General features: G+C 40.5%; 1 protein-coding gene across 3 annotated transcripts in view; it reads left to right on the forward strand.

The window, feature by feature from the left end:
• The window catches only part of LOC145598291 (uncharacterized), a 36134-nt gene extending 26971 nt beyond the window's left edge, over nucleotides 1–9163 (forward strand). For all 3 annotated transcript variants that reach the window (XM_081654626.1, XM_081654628.1, XM_081654627.1), the window contains exons 18-19: nucleotides 6014–6136; nucleotides 8795–9163. In XM_081654626.1, coding sequence (XP_081510752.1) covers nucleotides 6014–6136; nucleotides 8795–8927 — 256 coding nt within the window. In that variant the 3' untranslated portion in view covers nucleotides 8928–9163. The remainder of the gene's footprint in view (nucleotides 1–6013; nucleotides 6137–8794) is intronic.
• The last annotated feature ends 6777 nt before the right edge of the window (nucleotides 9164–15940 follow it).

The following is a 15940-nucleotide window of genomic DNA, read 5'->3' on the forward strand; positions in this document are numbered from 1 at the left end:
ACATTCAATACAATTTTCTGGATACCCTACTCTTCCTCTCTCTCTACTATTCATACTACTCAACTTCTATTACATAATTGGCCAAGGCCTTAAAGGCTACAGCTATTACTACTTGTCTTCTAGTGATATGCATAACTGAAAAGCAAATAATCCAAAAGTCCCCTGCTGCCCTGCTGCTCTATTGAGCCGTTGGTGCTGCTCGAGTAGTGGGTGTGTTTCTCTGCTGCTGTCTCTGTCCTCTTGGTCTCCTGCCGTACACCATTAGTGATTGGAGGTGGTTGTGGGCTCGTTGCAATACCCGCCCCCAAAAGCGCCACCTTGTCCTCAAGGTGGAAAAGAGGAAACTGAGCGTTAATTGCTGCTGCATCTTCCCAGGTGGACTCGAACTTCGGTAATCCATGCCATTTAATAAGCACGTCCAACCCTTCCTTCTGCCCCAATTTTGGTCTACTGTCCAAGACCTCCTCTGGCTCCACCACAAGCTCTAACTCCGGGGTGATTTGCGTGGGAATATTAGGTGAGCTGGGCACATTTTCTCGAGCAATTTTCGATTGAGATACATGGAATACGGGGTGCAGCTTGCATTCCTCTGGCAATAGCAGCCTATATGCTACCCTTCCAACTCGCTCTATCACCTCAAATGGCCCATAAAATCTGGCAGCAAGTTTCTCAAATGGTCTTCTGGCTAAGGATCGTTGGCGATAAGGTTGAAGCTTAAGGAAAACTCGATCTCCCACCTGAAATTCCACTTCTCTTCTCTTCTCTTCTCTTCTTATCAGCATTGTCCTTCATTACCTGTTGAGCCCGAAATAAATTGAACTTAAGCTCATCTAGCATCACATCTCTAGCTTTCAAAGATTCTTCCACGGAGTCCACGGTGGTCTGCCCAACCCAATGCGCAAAAGCTTTGGAGGTTCCTAGAGCACACCTTGAAGGGGTTTTCTTGAGTCGATGAGTGAGACGAAGTATTGTATGAAAATTCAGCCCAAGGCAACCAAACCGCCCATGACTTGGGTTGCTCCCCCGCAAAGCATCTCAATTATGTCTCCAATCTCTTGTTCACCACCTCCGATTGCCCATCGGTTTGCGGGTGGTATGAAGTACTCCGATGAAGCTTTGTTCCTTGTAACCTAAACAGCTCGCGCCAAAAGATGCTAACAAAAATTCTGGCTCTGTGAGTCACAATACTATTAGGCACTCCGTGCAACCTGATCACTTCCCGCACAAAAATCTCAGCCACTCCTTGAGGCGTGAATGGGTGTTGGAGTCCAATAAAATGGGCATACTTCGACAACTTATCCACCACCACTAAAATTGTATCTATTCCCTTTGACCTCGGCAAACCCTCAATGAAGTCCATAGTAATGTCATCCCAAACTTTTTCCCGGATAGGCAAGGGTTGTAACAACCCAGCCGGTGACTGCTGTGAGTGTTTGTTACGTTGGCAGATTACACAATTCCGGACATACTCTGCCACATCGCGCCTCATGCCCATCCAAAACCACTCCCCCGCCATTTGTAAATAAGTCTTTGTGTCCCCTGTGTGACCCCCCTACGGGGAGTCATGGTAGGCCTTGAGTAATATCCCTTTCACACTCGAATTTCGAGGGATAACCCAACGTCCCTTGAATAGTAGCAGCCCCTGTTCCACCGTGTACCCCTGCCCCCCCAACTTCATTCTCCACTTCACTCTGAATTTTTCGAATTGTAGCATCTCCTTGAACCTCCCTCTTCAAGGCTTCCCAATCTATCACTTGAACCATGACTATTGCTCCCAATTCACCTTCAATTTCATTGTCTCCCCTTCTTAATAAAGCATCGGCAACCCGATTAGCCACCCCAGGTTTGTATTGTAACTCGAAGTCAAATCCGATGAGTTTCCTCACCCACCGTTATATTCCATCCCCACCTCCCTTTGTTGAGTGATGAATTTCAAACTTTGTTGGTCGCTTCGAACAATGAACCTCCTTCCCAATAGGTAGTGTTTCCATTTTTGTACCGCCAAACACACCGCCATGAGCTCTTTCTCATATATTGACTTACTCCTCCCATTAGGGCCCAACAACTTACGAAAGAAGGCTAACAGTCTTCCATCTTGCATTTCCGCTCCTAGGCCAAACCCGGAGGCATCGGACTCCACAACAAAAGGTTTCTTGAAATCCGGCATCACCAAGACGGGTGCGGTTGTCATTGCCTTTTTTAGCCTCTGAAAAGCCTCGTCTACTGCAAAGGACCACCCATAATTATCCTTTTTTAATTGCTCTGTTAAAGGTTGAGCAATCTGTGCATAATGATGGACGAATTTACGATAATAGCCCGTAAGGCCCAAAAACCCCCGCAAATCCCTTAAGGACTTTGGAGTGGGCCAACTCACCATAGCCCGAATCTTTTCCTGATCAACCGCCACACCCTCCTTCGAAATTATGTGACCACGCACTTTTTAAGATTAGCAAACAGAGTATGATTTTTGAGTGTATTCAACACTATTTTCAAGTATGTCGTCAAAGAATACAAGCACAAACTTGCGCAAATAAGGGCGAAAGACTTCATTCATTAGAGATTGAAAGGTGGCTGAAGCGTTTGTTAATCCGAAAGGCTTCACTAGAAATTCGTAATGCTCTTCGTGAGTGCGAAACGCGGTTTTATGAGAATCTTCCCGCCTCAGTCGGATTTGATGATAACCGGCCTTAAGATCGAGCTTTGAGAATATATGAGCTCCATGTAACTCATCTAAGAGCTCATCAATCACGAGGATTGGGTATTTATCGGGGACTGTTTCTTTGTTCAAGGCGCGACAATCCAGACAAAATCGCCAAGAACTGTCCTTTTTCACTAGAAGAATCGGGCTTAGAAAGGGCTCGTGGATGGTCGTATAATTCCCGCCTCTAGCATTTCACGAATTAGCTTCTCAATTTCATCCTTTTGAAATTGTGGGTAGCGGTAGGGGCGTACATTTAACTGCTACCCTCTTTAAGGACTATGGCATGTTCGTGCCCTCTCCGGGGGTAATCCGGTTGGATTGTCAAACACCGCTTGAATTTCCTCCAACACTCCTTTCTAAGAACTCGGGCAACTCACTGTCAGTAGCTGATTTTGCTTCCTCCAGTTGATTACATTCCACCAACACTCCTTCCCTCTGTTTTTGCAAGGTTTTGATCATGGCTTTTAGCGTGATCCCTATTCGAGCAAGGCTTGGATCTCCGCAAATTTTTACAGTCTTCTCTCCCATTTCGAAACTCAACTCCTGCAACTTCCAGTTCGTGAGTATCGTACCTAACTTCAACCATTGCACCCCTATATCACGTCCGAGTTCCCAATTGAAGAGGTAGAAACTCCTCCTCGATCTCCAATTCCTCGTTAAGCCTCAGTTTCACCCCAAGACACTGCCCCTGCCCTTTAATTGCTTCTCCATTGCCCAAGGAGACTCCGAACACACCTTCTCCGGTCACCGGAATGCTCAACTTTTCCCTCGCCTTGAGAGATATGAAATTGTGGGTCGCCGGGGTCGATCATCACCACGACTGGCTCCCCTTTGATCTTCCCAATGAGTTTCATGGTTTTTGGGTTCGAAATTTCGACCAAGGAATTTATGGTTATTTTGGTCGGATTTTCCTCCTCTCCTTCCACCGGAGTCTCTATTGCCGCGAACTCCCCCGTCTCCTCTTCTTCCTCTTCCATCAATAGAACACTCAACCCCTTCGCCGTGCATATGTGAGTGGGTCCCGTTCAACGGCCGTCACATTTGAAACAAAGACCCTTCGCGCGCTTCTCTTGGATCTCCTTCTCTGTCAATCGGCTCACCTCACCACTAAATCGGGAAGAGCTTGGATTTGATCGATTCTGGTAATTGGTGTATGGAAAATTAATCAAAGCAGCTGAACTTTGTGGGGATTGGGTGTTTTGTGTGTTGGCTCATGTTTGGTTAAGGGAAGGCTGAAAAGTGGGTGTGATTTGGGCCGGCCCAGTACCTAGCAATGTGTTTGCTGGACTTTTGTTGAAATATGAGCAAGGACCCGGTTTGGCAAAGGCCCCGCCCGTTTTCTTTAGGTTGCTAACTCGGTTTCGCTCTTCTACCCGCAACGCTAGATCCATGGCACCTTCCAATGTTGATGGGTTTAACATCCGAATCTCAGCTCTCACCTCCTCCTTGAGGCCATTGATAAACTGCCCTTTCATTAAACTCTCGGGAATATCAGGCAAAGGTGACGCCTTTTCAATGAAAGCTCTCCTATACTCCACCGTCGTCGTATGCGTCACGGCGAGCCATTGCTCGTGTAGGGTTCCCGAGTTGATGAGTCGGAATTGGTTCAAGACTCAGCCTTTCAGATCTTCCCACCCTATCAACGGTCGACGGCGGCTCTCCCATTGGTACCAATGGAGAGCATCCTCGTCCATAGCTACCACCGCGGCTTGTAGCTTTTCTAAGCCGGTAGAATTGGAAGTATTGCTCGCATCGTAAAATCCACCCATTGGGTTGGAACCGTCAAACACCGGCATATCCAACTTCGTGTATTTCCAATTCCCTCGCCCTTCGTTGTTCTCGCCGTGGTTGTGGATACCACCACCCCCCGGGTTCCAACTACCCAGTCTCAAACCGTTGAGGCCGTTAAGCCCCCCTGCATTGGACGACGGTTCAGCAAAACCACCCACCCCCTCCTGGTGGTTGTTCCACCTCATCATCCAGAGTTATGGGTTGTTAGCTCAGACTCTTAATGAGCCCTCGTATTTCGTCACAGAATTTCTCTTGCTGTCGTCTCAACATCGCTTTTTGCTGGTCTTGGTCGTTGCGGAATCGGTCAACACGACCTTCGAGCACTTGCCTGACCTCATCTTTGGCTGCTGTGTTCTTAATCGCCTCTTCTTTTTGACTCTTCTTAAGATGTGTTGAAGAGAGTTCTCTCCATCTCCGATTTTATCAAGGATAGCTTCCACCCGTTCTTCCAGGGCGGCTACCCTCTCCACCGTCACTGTCGGGGCCGTCGGTGCCATCCTGCTCTGATACCAAGTGCAACGCTCGTGGTGTCTCAACAATGTAAGATAGAAGGAAGGTTGTAATATTACGTGATAATGCTTAAAGCTTGCGAATGTAACAATGGCTTTAGGCCATCACTCTCCAACATTCAATACAATTTTCTGGATACCCTACTCTTCCTCTCTCTCTACTATTTATACTACTCAACTTCTATTACATAATTGGCCAAGGCCTTAAAGGCTACAGCTACTACTACTTGTCTTCTAGTGATATGCATAACTGAAAAGCAAATAATCCAAAAGTCCCCTGCTGCCCTGCTGCTTGAGTAGTGGGTGTGTTTCTCTGCTGCTGTCTCTGTCCTCTTGGTCTCCTGCCGTACACCATAGTGATTGGAGTTGGTTGTGGGCTCGTTGCAGTTGCATAGCTACAAGAAGATGGAGGGAGCACATGATAGGTAATTGTAGTTTATAACTTTGGGATAGATGAAATTAGCTTGGGACAAATGGGTAGAGTCGATAATACTCTAATCACATTAATTTAAAAGAAATTTGATTGGAAATAAGTTTGGGCTTTTTTAGAGGACAGGTCTTGCTCTCTTCACCTAAATTTACATTTACTGATAAAAAAAATTAATTTATTTTTATTGATTTAAATTATTTTTGCTGATTAACTTAATTGAATTACTTAATAAGATAAACTCTCACTTATTTATTGATTTTTACTGATTGAAAATTCTAAATACTGATTAAAATTGAATTATACTTAATAATGTATTTGTTAAGTTGCTGAGGGCAGACCGATTGCATTATTGCCATTTGAGTTGTTGATACCCAACTTATGGGTTTGCCAATTTTCAGAGATATATTTGTTGTCTCAGCTTTATTAATTTTTTGCTCCAATCTCTCCCTCCCCTCCATGCCCTTGGAATTCTGGTTATCATGTGCACTGTAAGAAACTTGTTAAGCCATTAATTTATTGAAATGCCATTGTCTTTTTTACTTGATTTATCATGTTTAATTTTTGTTTGCTCTATCTTTAAAGATGTGCCGGGGCAGGACATATACGTGATGATATTGTTTACTACACTAAGGAACTGAAGCAAGTCTGTGATGGCAATGAGGAGCATCAGGCATACCTAAATGACATGGGTGTAAAGGCATTAAGGTTTGTCAAGTCGCTTATAACACTTCAGTTTGTGTGTGTGTGTGTGTGTGTGTGTGTGTGTGTGTTTTAAAAAAAGACACAAGGGAAATTGAATCAACAAGCCTTGTCCCTTAACCCGCTTGGTGTTGTACTATTATTATACTCTTGGTGGAAGAAGAGCAATGTGAAGGTAAGACTATAGGAGTGAACAAATAATATGGTACGTCTGTTTTAGAATAATTAACACAATTTGACGCTCTGCTCTATTCACATTCTTACTTTAACCATATTTTGTTACTAATATATGATAAAACAAATATTTTCATATAAATGTTGCTAAGCTAGTGTCAATGTATATTTTAAGCTTTCGAACTTTTTTTTTTAGTTTTTTTTATAATTCCTTCGTATATTTAGAGATATTGATGGTCAAACTTTTGAGCTGGCAAGTGTGCCCAATCCACTGTGTCAATAATTTTGACACAGATTCAGTATCAAAATTTGGGTTTTTAGTGTGTTATTTATTGATCCATTGAGAAACAAATTAATATATTATTTAGCTCTACTTCAATGATAAACAACATTCTCTGACTAGACATTGTTGGTATTTTCTTAGCACATTTTTATTTTTATTTTTTTATTATTTTTATTTTTATTTATTATTATTATTATTATTATTATTATTATATTTAAATTTTTTTTTTCTTTTATGATTAGAAATATAATACCAGTGCTTCGTATATGAACTGCTGAAAATTGAGTACAAAGGGGATACACTGTCCTTTTGAATCAGCAATATAAGTTACAGATGTTGCCAGTTTCTTCTCCCCATCTGAAAGATTGCCCCCTTAACTAGTTGTTCATCTTACAGATATACAATCTCCACAGTTCATTTAATAACTTTGTTTTTATATACAATCTCCACTGTTCAGTTTCTTTTCGTATATATATATATATATATATATATATATATATATATATATATATATATATATATATATATATATATATATATATACACTCTCATTGCCTGCCTCGACTTGTTAAGCAACTTAAAGTGCCATGTGGCACATCCTCATTAGTCCTCTTCTTTTCTTAAAATTTCAAAAGTACTCCATTTTTCTTTCCCTTCTCACTCTGGTGAATCACCCCTCACCTGGCCTGTCTTCAGGCCCCCTGTTCCTTCCCTGTCACTATTATGACCACCAATTGACGGTGAAACCCCAATCCCTTTGCCTGAGTTTCCTGCACCTCTTACTTCTACCTGCAGTCTTCTTGGAGTTCCCATAACCATCACTGTCAACACCAGACACCAAAAACATAAAAAAAACCCTCAAAAATCTGCCCTGAACAGAGGATTTTTTCAATGGCGATACATATCTAGTGTTACAAGCAGAATTGACTCACTCACTCACCTTTCATAAAAAAAAAAAAAAAAAAAAAATTGTTAGAAATAAATCTTGTTTGTGGACATTTACCCAGCATCAACTAACAACCAAATAATAGATAAAAATAAAAAAAAAAAATAAAAAAAAAAATAAAAAATTAAATAAAAAACCAAAGTCTCTTAAATCTTGTTTGTGGTTTTTTACGTTTTATATGATGGGATACCATGATGTGCATTGAAGCAATATTAGTCTACCTTTGCATCAAAATTAATTCCACTTCATAATACATTAATACTATCTCACATGCCTCTCAAAATTTAGACTTGTTGTTTTTCAAAAAAGCATGAAGTGTAGGAGGTGTGTTTATGTGCAAGTGTCTGAAGATGGGAATTTGTTTAGGGTTGTCTATGTGCTTCCGGAGGAGTAAGGGGGAAAAGAGAGTGTGGGATGGGGTAGAGGATGGTGCTAATGCTGTGAGCTTGTGATCTTTGAAGAAAAAGGAGGTAATAGAGGATTTTTTTTTTTTTTTTTTTTTTTTTTTTTTTTTTTTTTTTTTTTTTGAAAACAGGTAATAGAGGAATCGATTATGGAAAAATTATAAAAGGGAGCCAAGGCCGATTACAAAATGCCACATGATCGATTATGTTGATCTTATTAGAGGAAGGCACCCCTTGATTTGGAACACTTGGGACTATTCCTTTTAATCAAAATCTAGGGCTATTTAAAGGAGGTTAAGCTTAGTTTGGGATGTTGTTAATTTGTCCTTGAAAACAAAGATGATTAAAGATTTCTTAATGAGATGGTGCTAGTTGGGATTGCATCATTGATGAATTTATAATGATAAAAATTTGAGATGTATGTGGCTCACGACATGGAGAAATTTGCAGTAAGATGGGGCACAAATATGGACATTTAGTTGTCTTCCAATATTAGCATATAGGTTGTACCAAGAATCTGAGATATAATGCTCTTCATGTTCCGTATACCAGCCATGTCTGCTATAATGTACTCGTTTCCCTTGGTAAAAGTCTAATTGTTTTTCTACTATTTATCTTTTTAAATTTGGGTTCCTCCATTGGATCATGTTTTTATAATTTCTTCTGTTGTGTTTTTTTTTTTTCCAGTGATCATGTAGAGGATGATTTTGTTTTTTTCCTACTTTTTTTTTTTTTTTTTTTTTCATTTTTTTATTTCATTTAATTTAATTTACTTAAATAATTTGTGTGTTTTTAGCTTTACTTATTTCCTTTGTTAATGTTTTCTTAAAAATTTTATGTTTTTCCTCAATTTTCAGGAGGTATTTTTTTCTGATAACAGTCAGGTCGTACCTTTATTGTGTTAATGGAGCTGAGACTACATTCTCGAGTTGGATGGATTCTCGGCCTGAACTGGGATATCTCTGTGAACACCTTAGAATTGATAAATAATTTCAAAACAATAACAATATTCTTTTATATAAAGTTATTTCCTCCATGTGAATAGATTGTACAAAGTTATTTTATCATGAATTTCTTGCATTTATTTGCCGGAAAAATTTACATTGGTCTTGTTGACCAGGTCACAATCCAATCTAATAAAAATGTAATGTCCTGTTTCCGGATGTCATTAAATTGTACATACTAACTCCGTTCATATTATTTGCAATTTTGGAGGTTGTACGGAATTTTAGGTAAAATTTGTTTGTAAGCATAAATAGAGAAAGAAAAATAGTGATGCATGTAATGGGGAGAGATAGAGCCCATAGAGGAAAATGACAACCTAATAAGGAAAGAAAATATTTATTGCATAAGGTGTAACATTCATTTTTAACAAAAGTTGCAAATAATATGAAATTGTTAGTATTTAATATACCCTGTTTTGGAAAAGTTTGTCCTTTACCTTTGGGCTTTGGCTATGTTTAGTTTACTATTTTTTTTCTTTTATTTATTTATTTATTTATTTTTGCATCTAATCTCTAAACTTAATTTTTCTAATCTTAGCCGTTGAAAAATCTCATGACTTAAAAGTCACGTTTTCTCAATATCAAAAACAACAAAAGATTATTATCCCCTTAAAATTGAGGCCCTAATCGGAATTTCAACTTTGTGACCCATATATTTTTAAGCTCGTAAAAGATTGATATCTTACGAAAGTATCTTATACTTAAACAATTTGAAGCCCCATATTAAAATACAAAAAAACAAAAAATCTTTTTCCCCTTAAAATTGAGGTCATCAATAGAATTTCGAATTTGCGACCCCATAACTTTAAACTTTAAACTAGTAAAAGAACTTATGGTGATTCTTTTACAGAAGTTTTTTTGTATGTTAATTTCATGATATAGTCCTGCTATCTTACAATTATTAAAAAAAGAGTTCATTTTTCCCTCATAGTTGAGGTCCTTGCTTAAAATCTCAACTTTGCAACCTATAATAATAGCATGGTCTTTTTGAAATTCGAAAAAACTAAAGTTGATTATTCCCTAAAATCAATTGAAGGTCCACAATCAAAATGACAACTTCACGAATCCACATCTTATCGCACTTGTCAATGCAAGTTTTTAACTAAAAGTGGATATTAATAAAACATACATCGAGACAATTGAAACAAACTCCAACATGACTATATTTCATCGTATCTATAGATCACAAAAGCGAGTCAAAGTGTAGTGTATGAATAGTGTAAAAGTCAAGCGGTATCAACTAAAAACAACGGAGGAAGTAGATTGTTATAGGTTTTATGGTGAGTCATTCACGATTAAAATACAAGGCAAACCTGATAAGATTCCTTAACATTGTTAATTGTCATTAAGCTTTGAAAATTAATCTATTTAACAAATAACACAAGAGTTAGGATTTTCTACCACATTGTAATAGACTTGGTCTTATATGGAAACAGGAACTTTACGAACATAAAACTTATAGCTCGGTAAAGCTTATTAGGGTGATTTGTTCAAGAAACTTTTTAGGGTTTAGGGTTTAGGGTTTAGGGTTTAGGGTTTAGGGTTTAGGGGTTTAGGGTTTAGGGTTTAGGGTTTAGGGTTTAGGGTTTAGGGTTTAGGGTTTAGGGTTTAGGGTTTAGGGTTTAGGGTTTAGGGTTTAGGGTTTAGTGTTTAGGGTTTAGGGTTTAGGGTTTAGGGTTTAGGGTTTAGGGTTTAGGGTTTAGGGTTTAGGGTTTAGGGTTTAGGGTTTAGGGTTTAGGGTTTAGGGTTCAGGGTTCAGGGTTTAGGGTTTAGGGTTTAGGGTTCAGGGTTTAGGGTTCAGGGTTCAGGGTTCAGGGTTTAGGGTTTAGGGTTCAGGGTTTAGGGTTTAGGGTTTAGGGTTTAGGGTTTAGGGTTTAGGGTTTAGGGTTTAGGGTTCAGGGTTCAGGGTTTAGGGTTTAGGGTTTAGGGTTTAGGGTTTAGGGTTTAGGGTTTAGGGTTTAGGGTTTAGGGTTTAGGGTTTAGGGTTTAGGGTTTAGGGTTTAGGGTTTAGGGTTTAGGGTTTAGGGTTTAGGGTTTTAGGGTTTAGGGTTTAGGGTTTAGGGTTTAGGGTTTAGGGTTTAGGGTTTAGGGTTTAGGGTTTAGGGTTTAGGGTTTAGGGTTTAGGGTTTAGGGTTTAGGGTTTAGGGTTTAGGGTTTAGGGTTTAGGGTTTAGGGTTTAGGGTTTAGGGTTTAGGGTTTAGGGTTTAGGGTTTAGGGTTTAGGGTTTAGGGTTTAGGGTTTTTAGGGTTTAGGGTTTAGGGTTTAGGGTTTAGGGTTTAGGGTTTAGGGTTTAGGGTTTAGGGTTTAGGGTTTAGGGTTTAGGGTTTAGGGTTTAGGGTTTAGGGTTTAGGGTTTTAGGGTTTAGGGTTTAGGGTTTAGGGTTTAGGGTTTAGGGTTTAGGGTTTAGGGTTTAGGGTTTAGGGTTTAGGGTTTAGGGTTTAGGGTTTAGGGTTTAGGGTTTAGGGTTTAGGGTTTAGGGTTTAGGGTTTAGGGTTTAGGGTTTAGGGTTTAGGGTTTAGGGTTTAGGGTTTAGGGTTTAGGGTTTAGGGTTTAGGGTTTAGGGTTTAGGGTTTAGGGTTTAGGGTTTAGGGTTTAGGGTTTAGGGTTTAGGGTTTAGGGTTTAGGGTTTAGGGTTTAGGGTTTAGGGTTTAGGGTTTAGGGTTTAGGGTTTAGGGTTTAGGGTTTAGGGTTTAGGGTTTAGGGTTTAGGGTTTAGGGTTTAGGGTTTAGGGTTTAGGGTTTAGGGTTTAGGGTTTAGGGTTTAGGGTTTAGGGTTTAGGGTTTAGGGTTTAGGGTTTAGGGTTTAGGGTTTAGGGTTTAGGGTTTAGGGTTTAGGGTTTAGGGTTTAGGGTTTAGGGTTTAGGGTTTAGGGTTTAGGGTTTAGGGTTTAGGGTTTAGGGTTTAGGGTTTAGGGTTTAGGGTTTAGGGTTTAGGGTTTAGGGTTTAGGGTTTAGGGTTTAGGGTTTAGGGTTTAGGGTTTAGGGTTTAGGGTTTAGGGTTTAGGGTTTAGGGTTTAGGGTTTAGGGTTTAGGGTTTAGGGTTTAGGGTTTAGGGTTTAGGGTTTAGGGTTTAGGGTTTAGGGTTTAGGGTTTAGGGTTTAGGGTTTAGGGTTTAGGGTTTAGGGTTTAGGGTTTAGGGTTTAGGGTTTAGGGTTTAGGGTTTAGGGTTTAGGGTTTAGGGTTTAGGGTTTAGGGTTTAGGGTTTAGGGTTTAGGGTTTAGGGTTTAGGGTTTAGGGTTTAGGGTTTAGGGTTTAGGGTTTAGGGTTTAGGGTTTAGGGTTTAGGGTTTAGGGTTTAGGGTTTAGGGTTTAGGGTTTAGGGTTTAGGGTTTAGGGTTTAGGGTTTAGGGTTTAGGGTTTAGGGTTTAGGGTTTAGGGTTTAGGGTTTAGGGTTTAGGGTTTAGGGTTTAGGGTTTAGGGTTTAGGGTTTAGGGTTTAGGGTTTAGGGTTTAGGGTTTAGGGTTTAGGGTTTAGGGTTTAGGGTTTAGGGTTTAGGGTTTAGGGTTTAGGGTTTAGGGTTTAGGGTTTAGGGTTTAGGGTTTAGGGTTTAGGGTTTAGGGTTTAGGGTTTAGGGTTTAGGGTTTAGGGTTTAGGGTTTAGGGTTTAGGGTTTAGGGTTTAGGGTTTAGGGTTTAGGGTTTAGGGTTTAGGGTTTAGGGTTTAGGGTTTAGGGTTTAGGGTTTAGGGTTTAGGGTTTAGGGTTTAGGGTTTAGGGTTTAGGGTTTAGGGTTTAGGGTTTAGGGTTTAGGGTTTAGGGTTTAGGGTTTAGGGTTTAGGGTTTAGGGTTTAGGGTTTAGGGTTTAGGGTTTAGGGTTTAGGGTTTAGGGTTTAGGGTTTAGGGTTTAGGGTTTAGGGTTTAGGGTTTAGGGTTTAGGGTTTAGGGTTTAGGGTTTAGGGTTTAGGGTTTAGGGTTTAGGGTTTAGGGTTTAGGGTTTAGGGTTTAGGGTTTAGGGTTTAGGGTTTAGGGTTTAGGGTTTAGGGTTTAGGGTTTAGGGTTTAGGGTTTAGGGTTTAGGGTTTAGGGTTTAGGGTTTAGGGTTTAGGGTTTAGGGTTTAGGGTTTAGGGTTTAGGGTTTAGGGTTTAGGGTTTAGGGTTTAGGGTTTAGGGTTTAGGGTTTAGGGTTTAGGGTTTAGGGTTTAGGGTTTAGGGTTTAGGGTTTAGGGTTTAGGGTTTAGGGTTTAGGGTTTAGGGTTTAGGGTTTAGGGTTTAGGGTTTAGGGTTTAGGGTTTAGGGTTTAGGGTTTAGGGTTTAGGGTTTAGGGTTTAGGGTTTAGGGTTTAGGGTTTAGGGTTTAGGGTTTAGGGTTTAGGGTTTAGGGTTTAGGGTTTAGGGTTTAGGGTTTAGGGTTTAGGGTTTAGGGTTTAGGGTTTAGGGTTTAGGGTTTAGGGTTTAGGGTTTAGGGTTTAGGGTTTAGGGTTTAGGGTTTAGGGTTTAGGGTTTAGGGTTTAGGGTTTAGGGTTTAGGGTTTAGGGTTTAGGGTTTAGGGTTTAGGGTTTAGGGTTTAGGGTTTAGGGTTTAGGGTTTAGGGTTTAGGGTTTAGGGTTTAGGGTTTAGGGTTTAGGGTTTAGGGTTTAGGGTTTAGGGTTTAGGGTTTAGGGTTTAGGGTTTAGGGTTTAGGGTTTAGGGTTTAGGGTTTAGGGTTTAGGGTTTAGGGTTTAGGGTTTAGGGTTTAGGGTTTAGGGTTTAGGGTTTAGGGTTTAGGGTTTAGGGTTTAGGGTTTAGGGTTTAGGGTTTAGGGTTTAGGGTTTAGGGTTTAGGGTTTAGGGTTTAGGGTTTAGGGTTTAGGGTTTAGGGTTTAGGGTTTAGGGTTTAGGGTTTAGGGTTTAGGGTTTAGGGTTTAGGGTTTAGGGTTTAGGGTTTAGGGTTTAGGGTTTAGGGTTTAGGGTTTAGGGTTTAGGGTTTAGGGTTTAGGGTTTAGGGTTTAGGGTTTAGGGTTTAGGGTTTAGGGTTTAGGGTTTAGGGTTTAGGGTTTAGGGTTTAGGGTTTAGGGTTTAGGGTTTAGGGTTTAGGGTTTAGGGTTTAGGGTTTAGGGTTTAGGGTTTAGGGTTTAGGGTTTAGGGTTTAGGGTTTAGGGTTTAGGGTTTAGGGTTTAGGGTTTAGGGTTTAGGGTTTAGGGTTTAGGGTTTAGGGTTTAGGGTTTAGGGTTTAGGGTTTAGGGTTTAGGGTTTAGGGTTTAGGGTTTAGGGTTTAGGGTTTAGGGTTTAGGGTTTAGGGTTTAGGGTTTAGGGTTTAGGGTTTAGGGTTTAGGGTTTAGGGTTTAGGGTTTAGGGTTTAGGGTTTAGGGTTTAGGGTTTAGGGTTTAGGGTTTAGGGTTTAGGGTTTAGGGTTTAGGGTTTAGGGTTTAGGGTTTAGGGTTTAGGGTTTAGGGTTTAGGGTTTAGGGTTTAGGGTTTAGGGTTTAGGGTTTAGGGTTTAGGGTTTAGGGTTTAGGGTTTAGGGTTTAGGGTTTAGGGTTTAGGGTTTAGGGTTTAGGGTTTAGGGTTTAGGGTTTAGGGTTTAGGGTTTAGGGTTTAGGGTTTAGGGTTTAGGGTTTAGGGTTTAGGGTTTAGGGTTTAGGGTTTAGGGTTTAGGGTTTAGGGTTTAGGGTTTAGGGTTTAGGGTTTAGGGTTTAGGGTTTAGGGTTTAGGGTTTAGGGTTTAGGGTTTAGGGTTTAGGGTTTAGGGTTTAGGGTTTAGGGTTTAGGGTTTAGGGTTTAGGGTTTAGGGTTTAGGGTTTAGGGTTTAGGGTTTAGGGTTTAGGGTTTAGGGTTTAGGGTTTAGGGTTTAGGGTTTAGGGTTTAGGGTTTAGGGTTTAGGGTTTAGGGTTTAGGGTTTAGGGTTTAGGGTTTAGGGTTTAGGGTTTAGGGTTTAGGGTTTAGGGTTTAGGGTTTAGGGTTTAGGGTTTAGGGTTTAGGGTTTAGGGTTTAGGGTTTAGGGTTTAGGGTTTAGGGTTTAGGGTTTAGGGTTTAGGGTTTAGGGTTTAGGGTTTAGGGTTTAGGGTTTAGGGTTTAGGGTTTAGGGTTTAGGGTTTAGGGTTTAGGGTTTAGGGTTTAGGGTTTAGGGTTTAGGGTTTAGGGTTTAGGGTTTAGGGTTTAGGGTTTAGGGTTTAGGGTTTAGGGTTTAGGGTTTAGGGTTTAGGGTTTAGGGTTTAGGGTTTAGGGTTTAGGGTTTAGGGTTTAGGGTTTAGGGTTTAGGGTTTAGGGTTTAGGGTTTAGGGTTTAGGGTTTAGGGTTTAGGGTTTAGGGTTTAGGGTTTAGGGTTTAGGGTTTAGGGTTTAGGGTTTAGGGTTTAGGGTTTAGGGTTTAGGGTTTAGGGTTTAGGGTTTAGGGTTTAGGGTTTAGGGTTTAGGGTTTAGGGTTTAGGGTTTAGGGTTTAGGGTTTAGGGTTTAGGGTTTAGGGTTTAGGGTTTAGGGTTTAGGGTTTAGGGTTTAGGGTTTAGGGTTTAGGGTTTAGGGTTTAGGGTTTAGGGTTTAGGGTTTAGGGTTTAGGGTTTAGGGTTTAGGGTTTAGGGTTTAGGGTTTAGGGTTTAGGGTTTAGGGTTTAGGGTTTAGGGTTTAGGGTTTAGGGTTTAGGGTTTAGGGTTTAGGGTTTAGGGTTTAGGGTTTAGGGTTTAGGGTTTAGGGTTTAGGGTTTAGGGTTTAGGGTTTAGGGTTTAGGGTTTAGGGTTTAGGGTTTAGGGTTTAGGGTTTAGGGTTTAGGGTTTAGGGTTTAGGGTTTAGGGTTTAGGGTTTAGGGTTTAGGGTTTAGGGTTTAGGGTTTAGGGTTTAGGGTTTAGGGTTTAGGGTTTAGGGTTTAGGGTTTAGGGTTTAGGGTTTAGGGTTTAGGGTTTAGGGTTTAGGGTTTAGGGTTTAGGGTTTAGGGTTTAGGGTTTAGGGTTTAGGGTTTAGGGTTTAGGGTTTAGGGTTTAGGGTTTAGGGTTTAGGGTTTAGGGTTTAGGGTTTAGGGTTTAGGGTTTAGGGTTTAGGGTTTAGGGTTTAGGGTTTAGGGTTTAGGGTTTAGGGTTTAGGGTTTAGGGTTTAGGGTTTAG

Source organism: Chenopodium album, chromosome 20 (assembly GCF_948465745.1).
Source record: "Chenopodium album chromosome 20, dcCheAlbu1.1, whole genome shotgun sequence".
NCBI lineage: Eukaryota > Viridiplantae > Streptophyta > Magnoliopsida > Caryophyllales > Amaranthaceae > Chenopodium > Chenopodium album.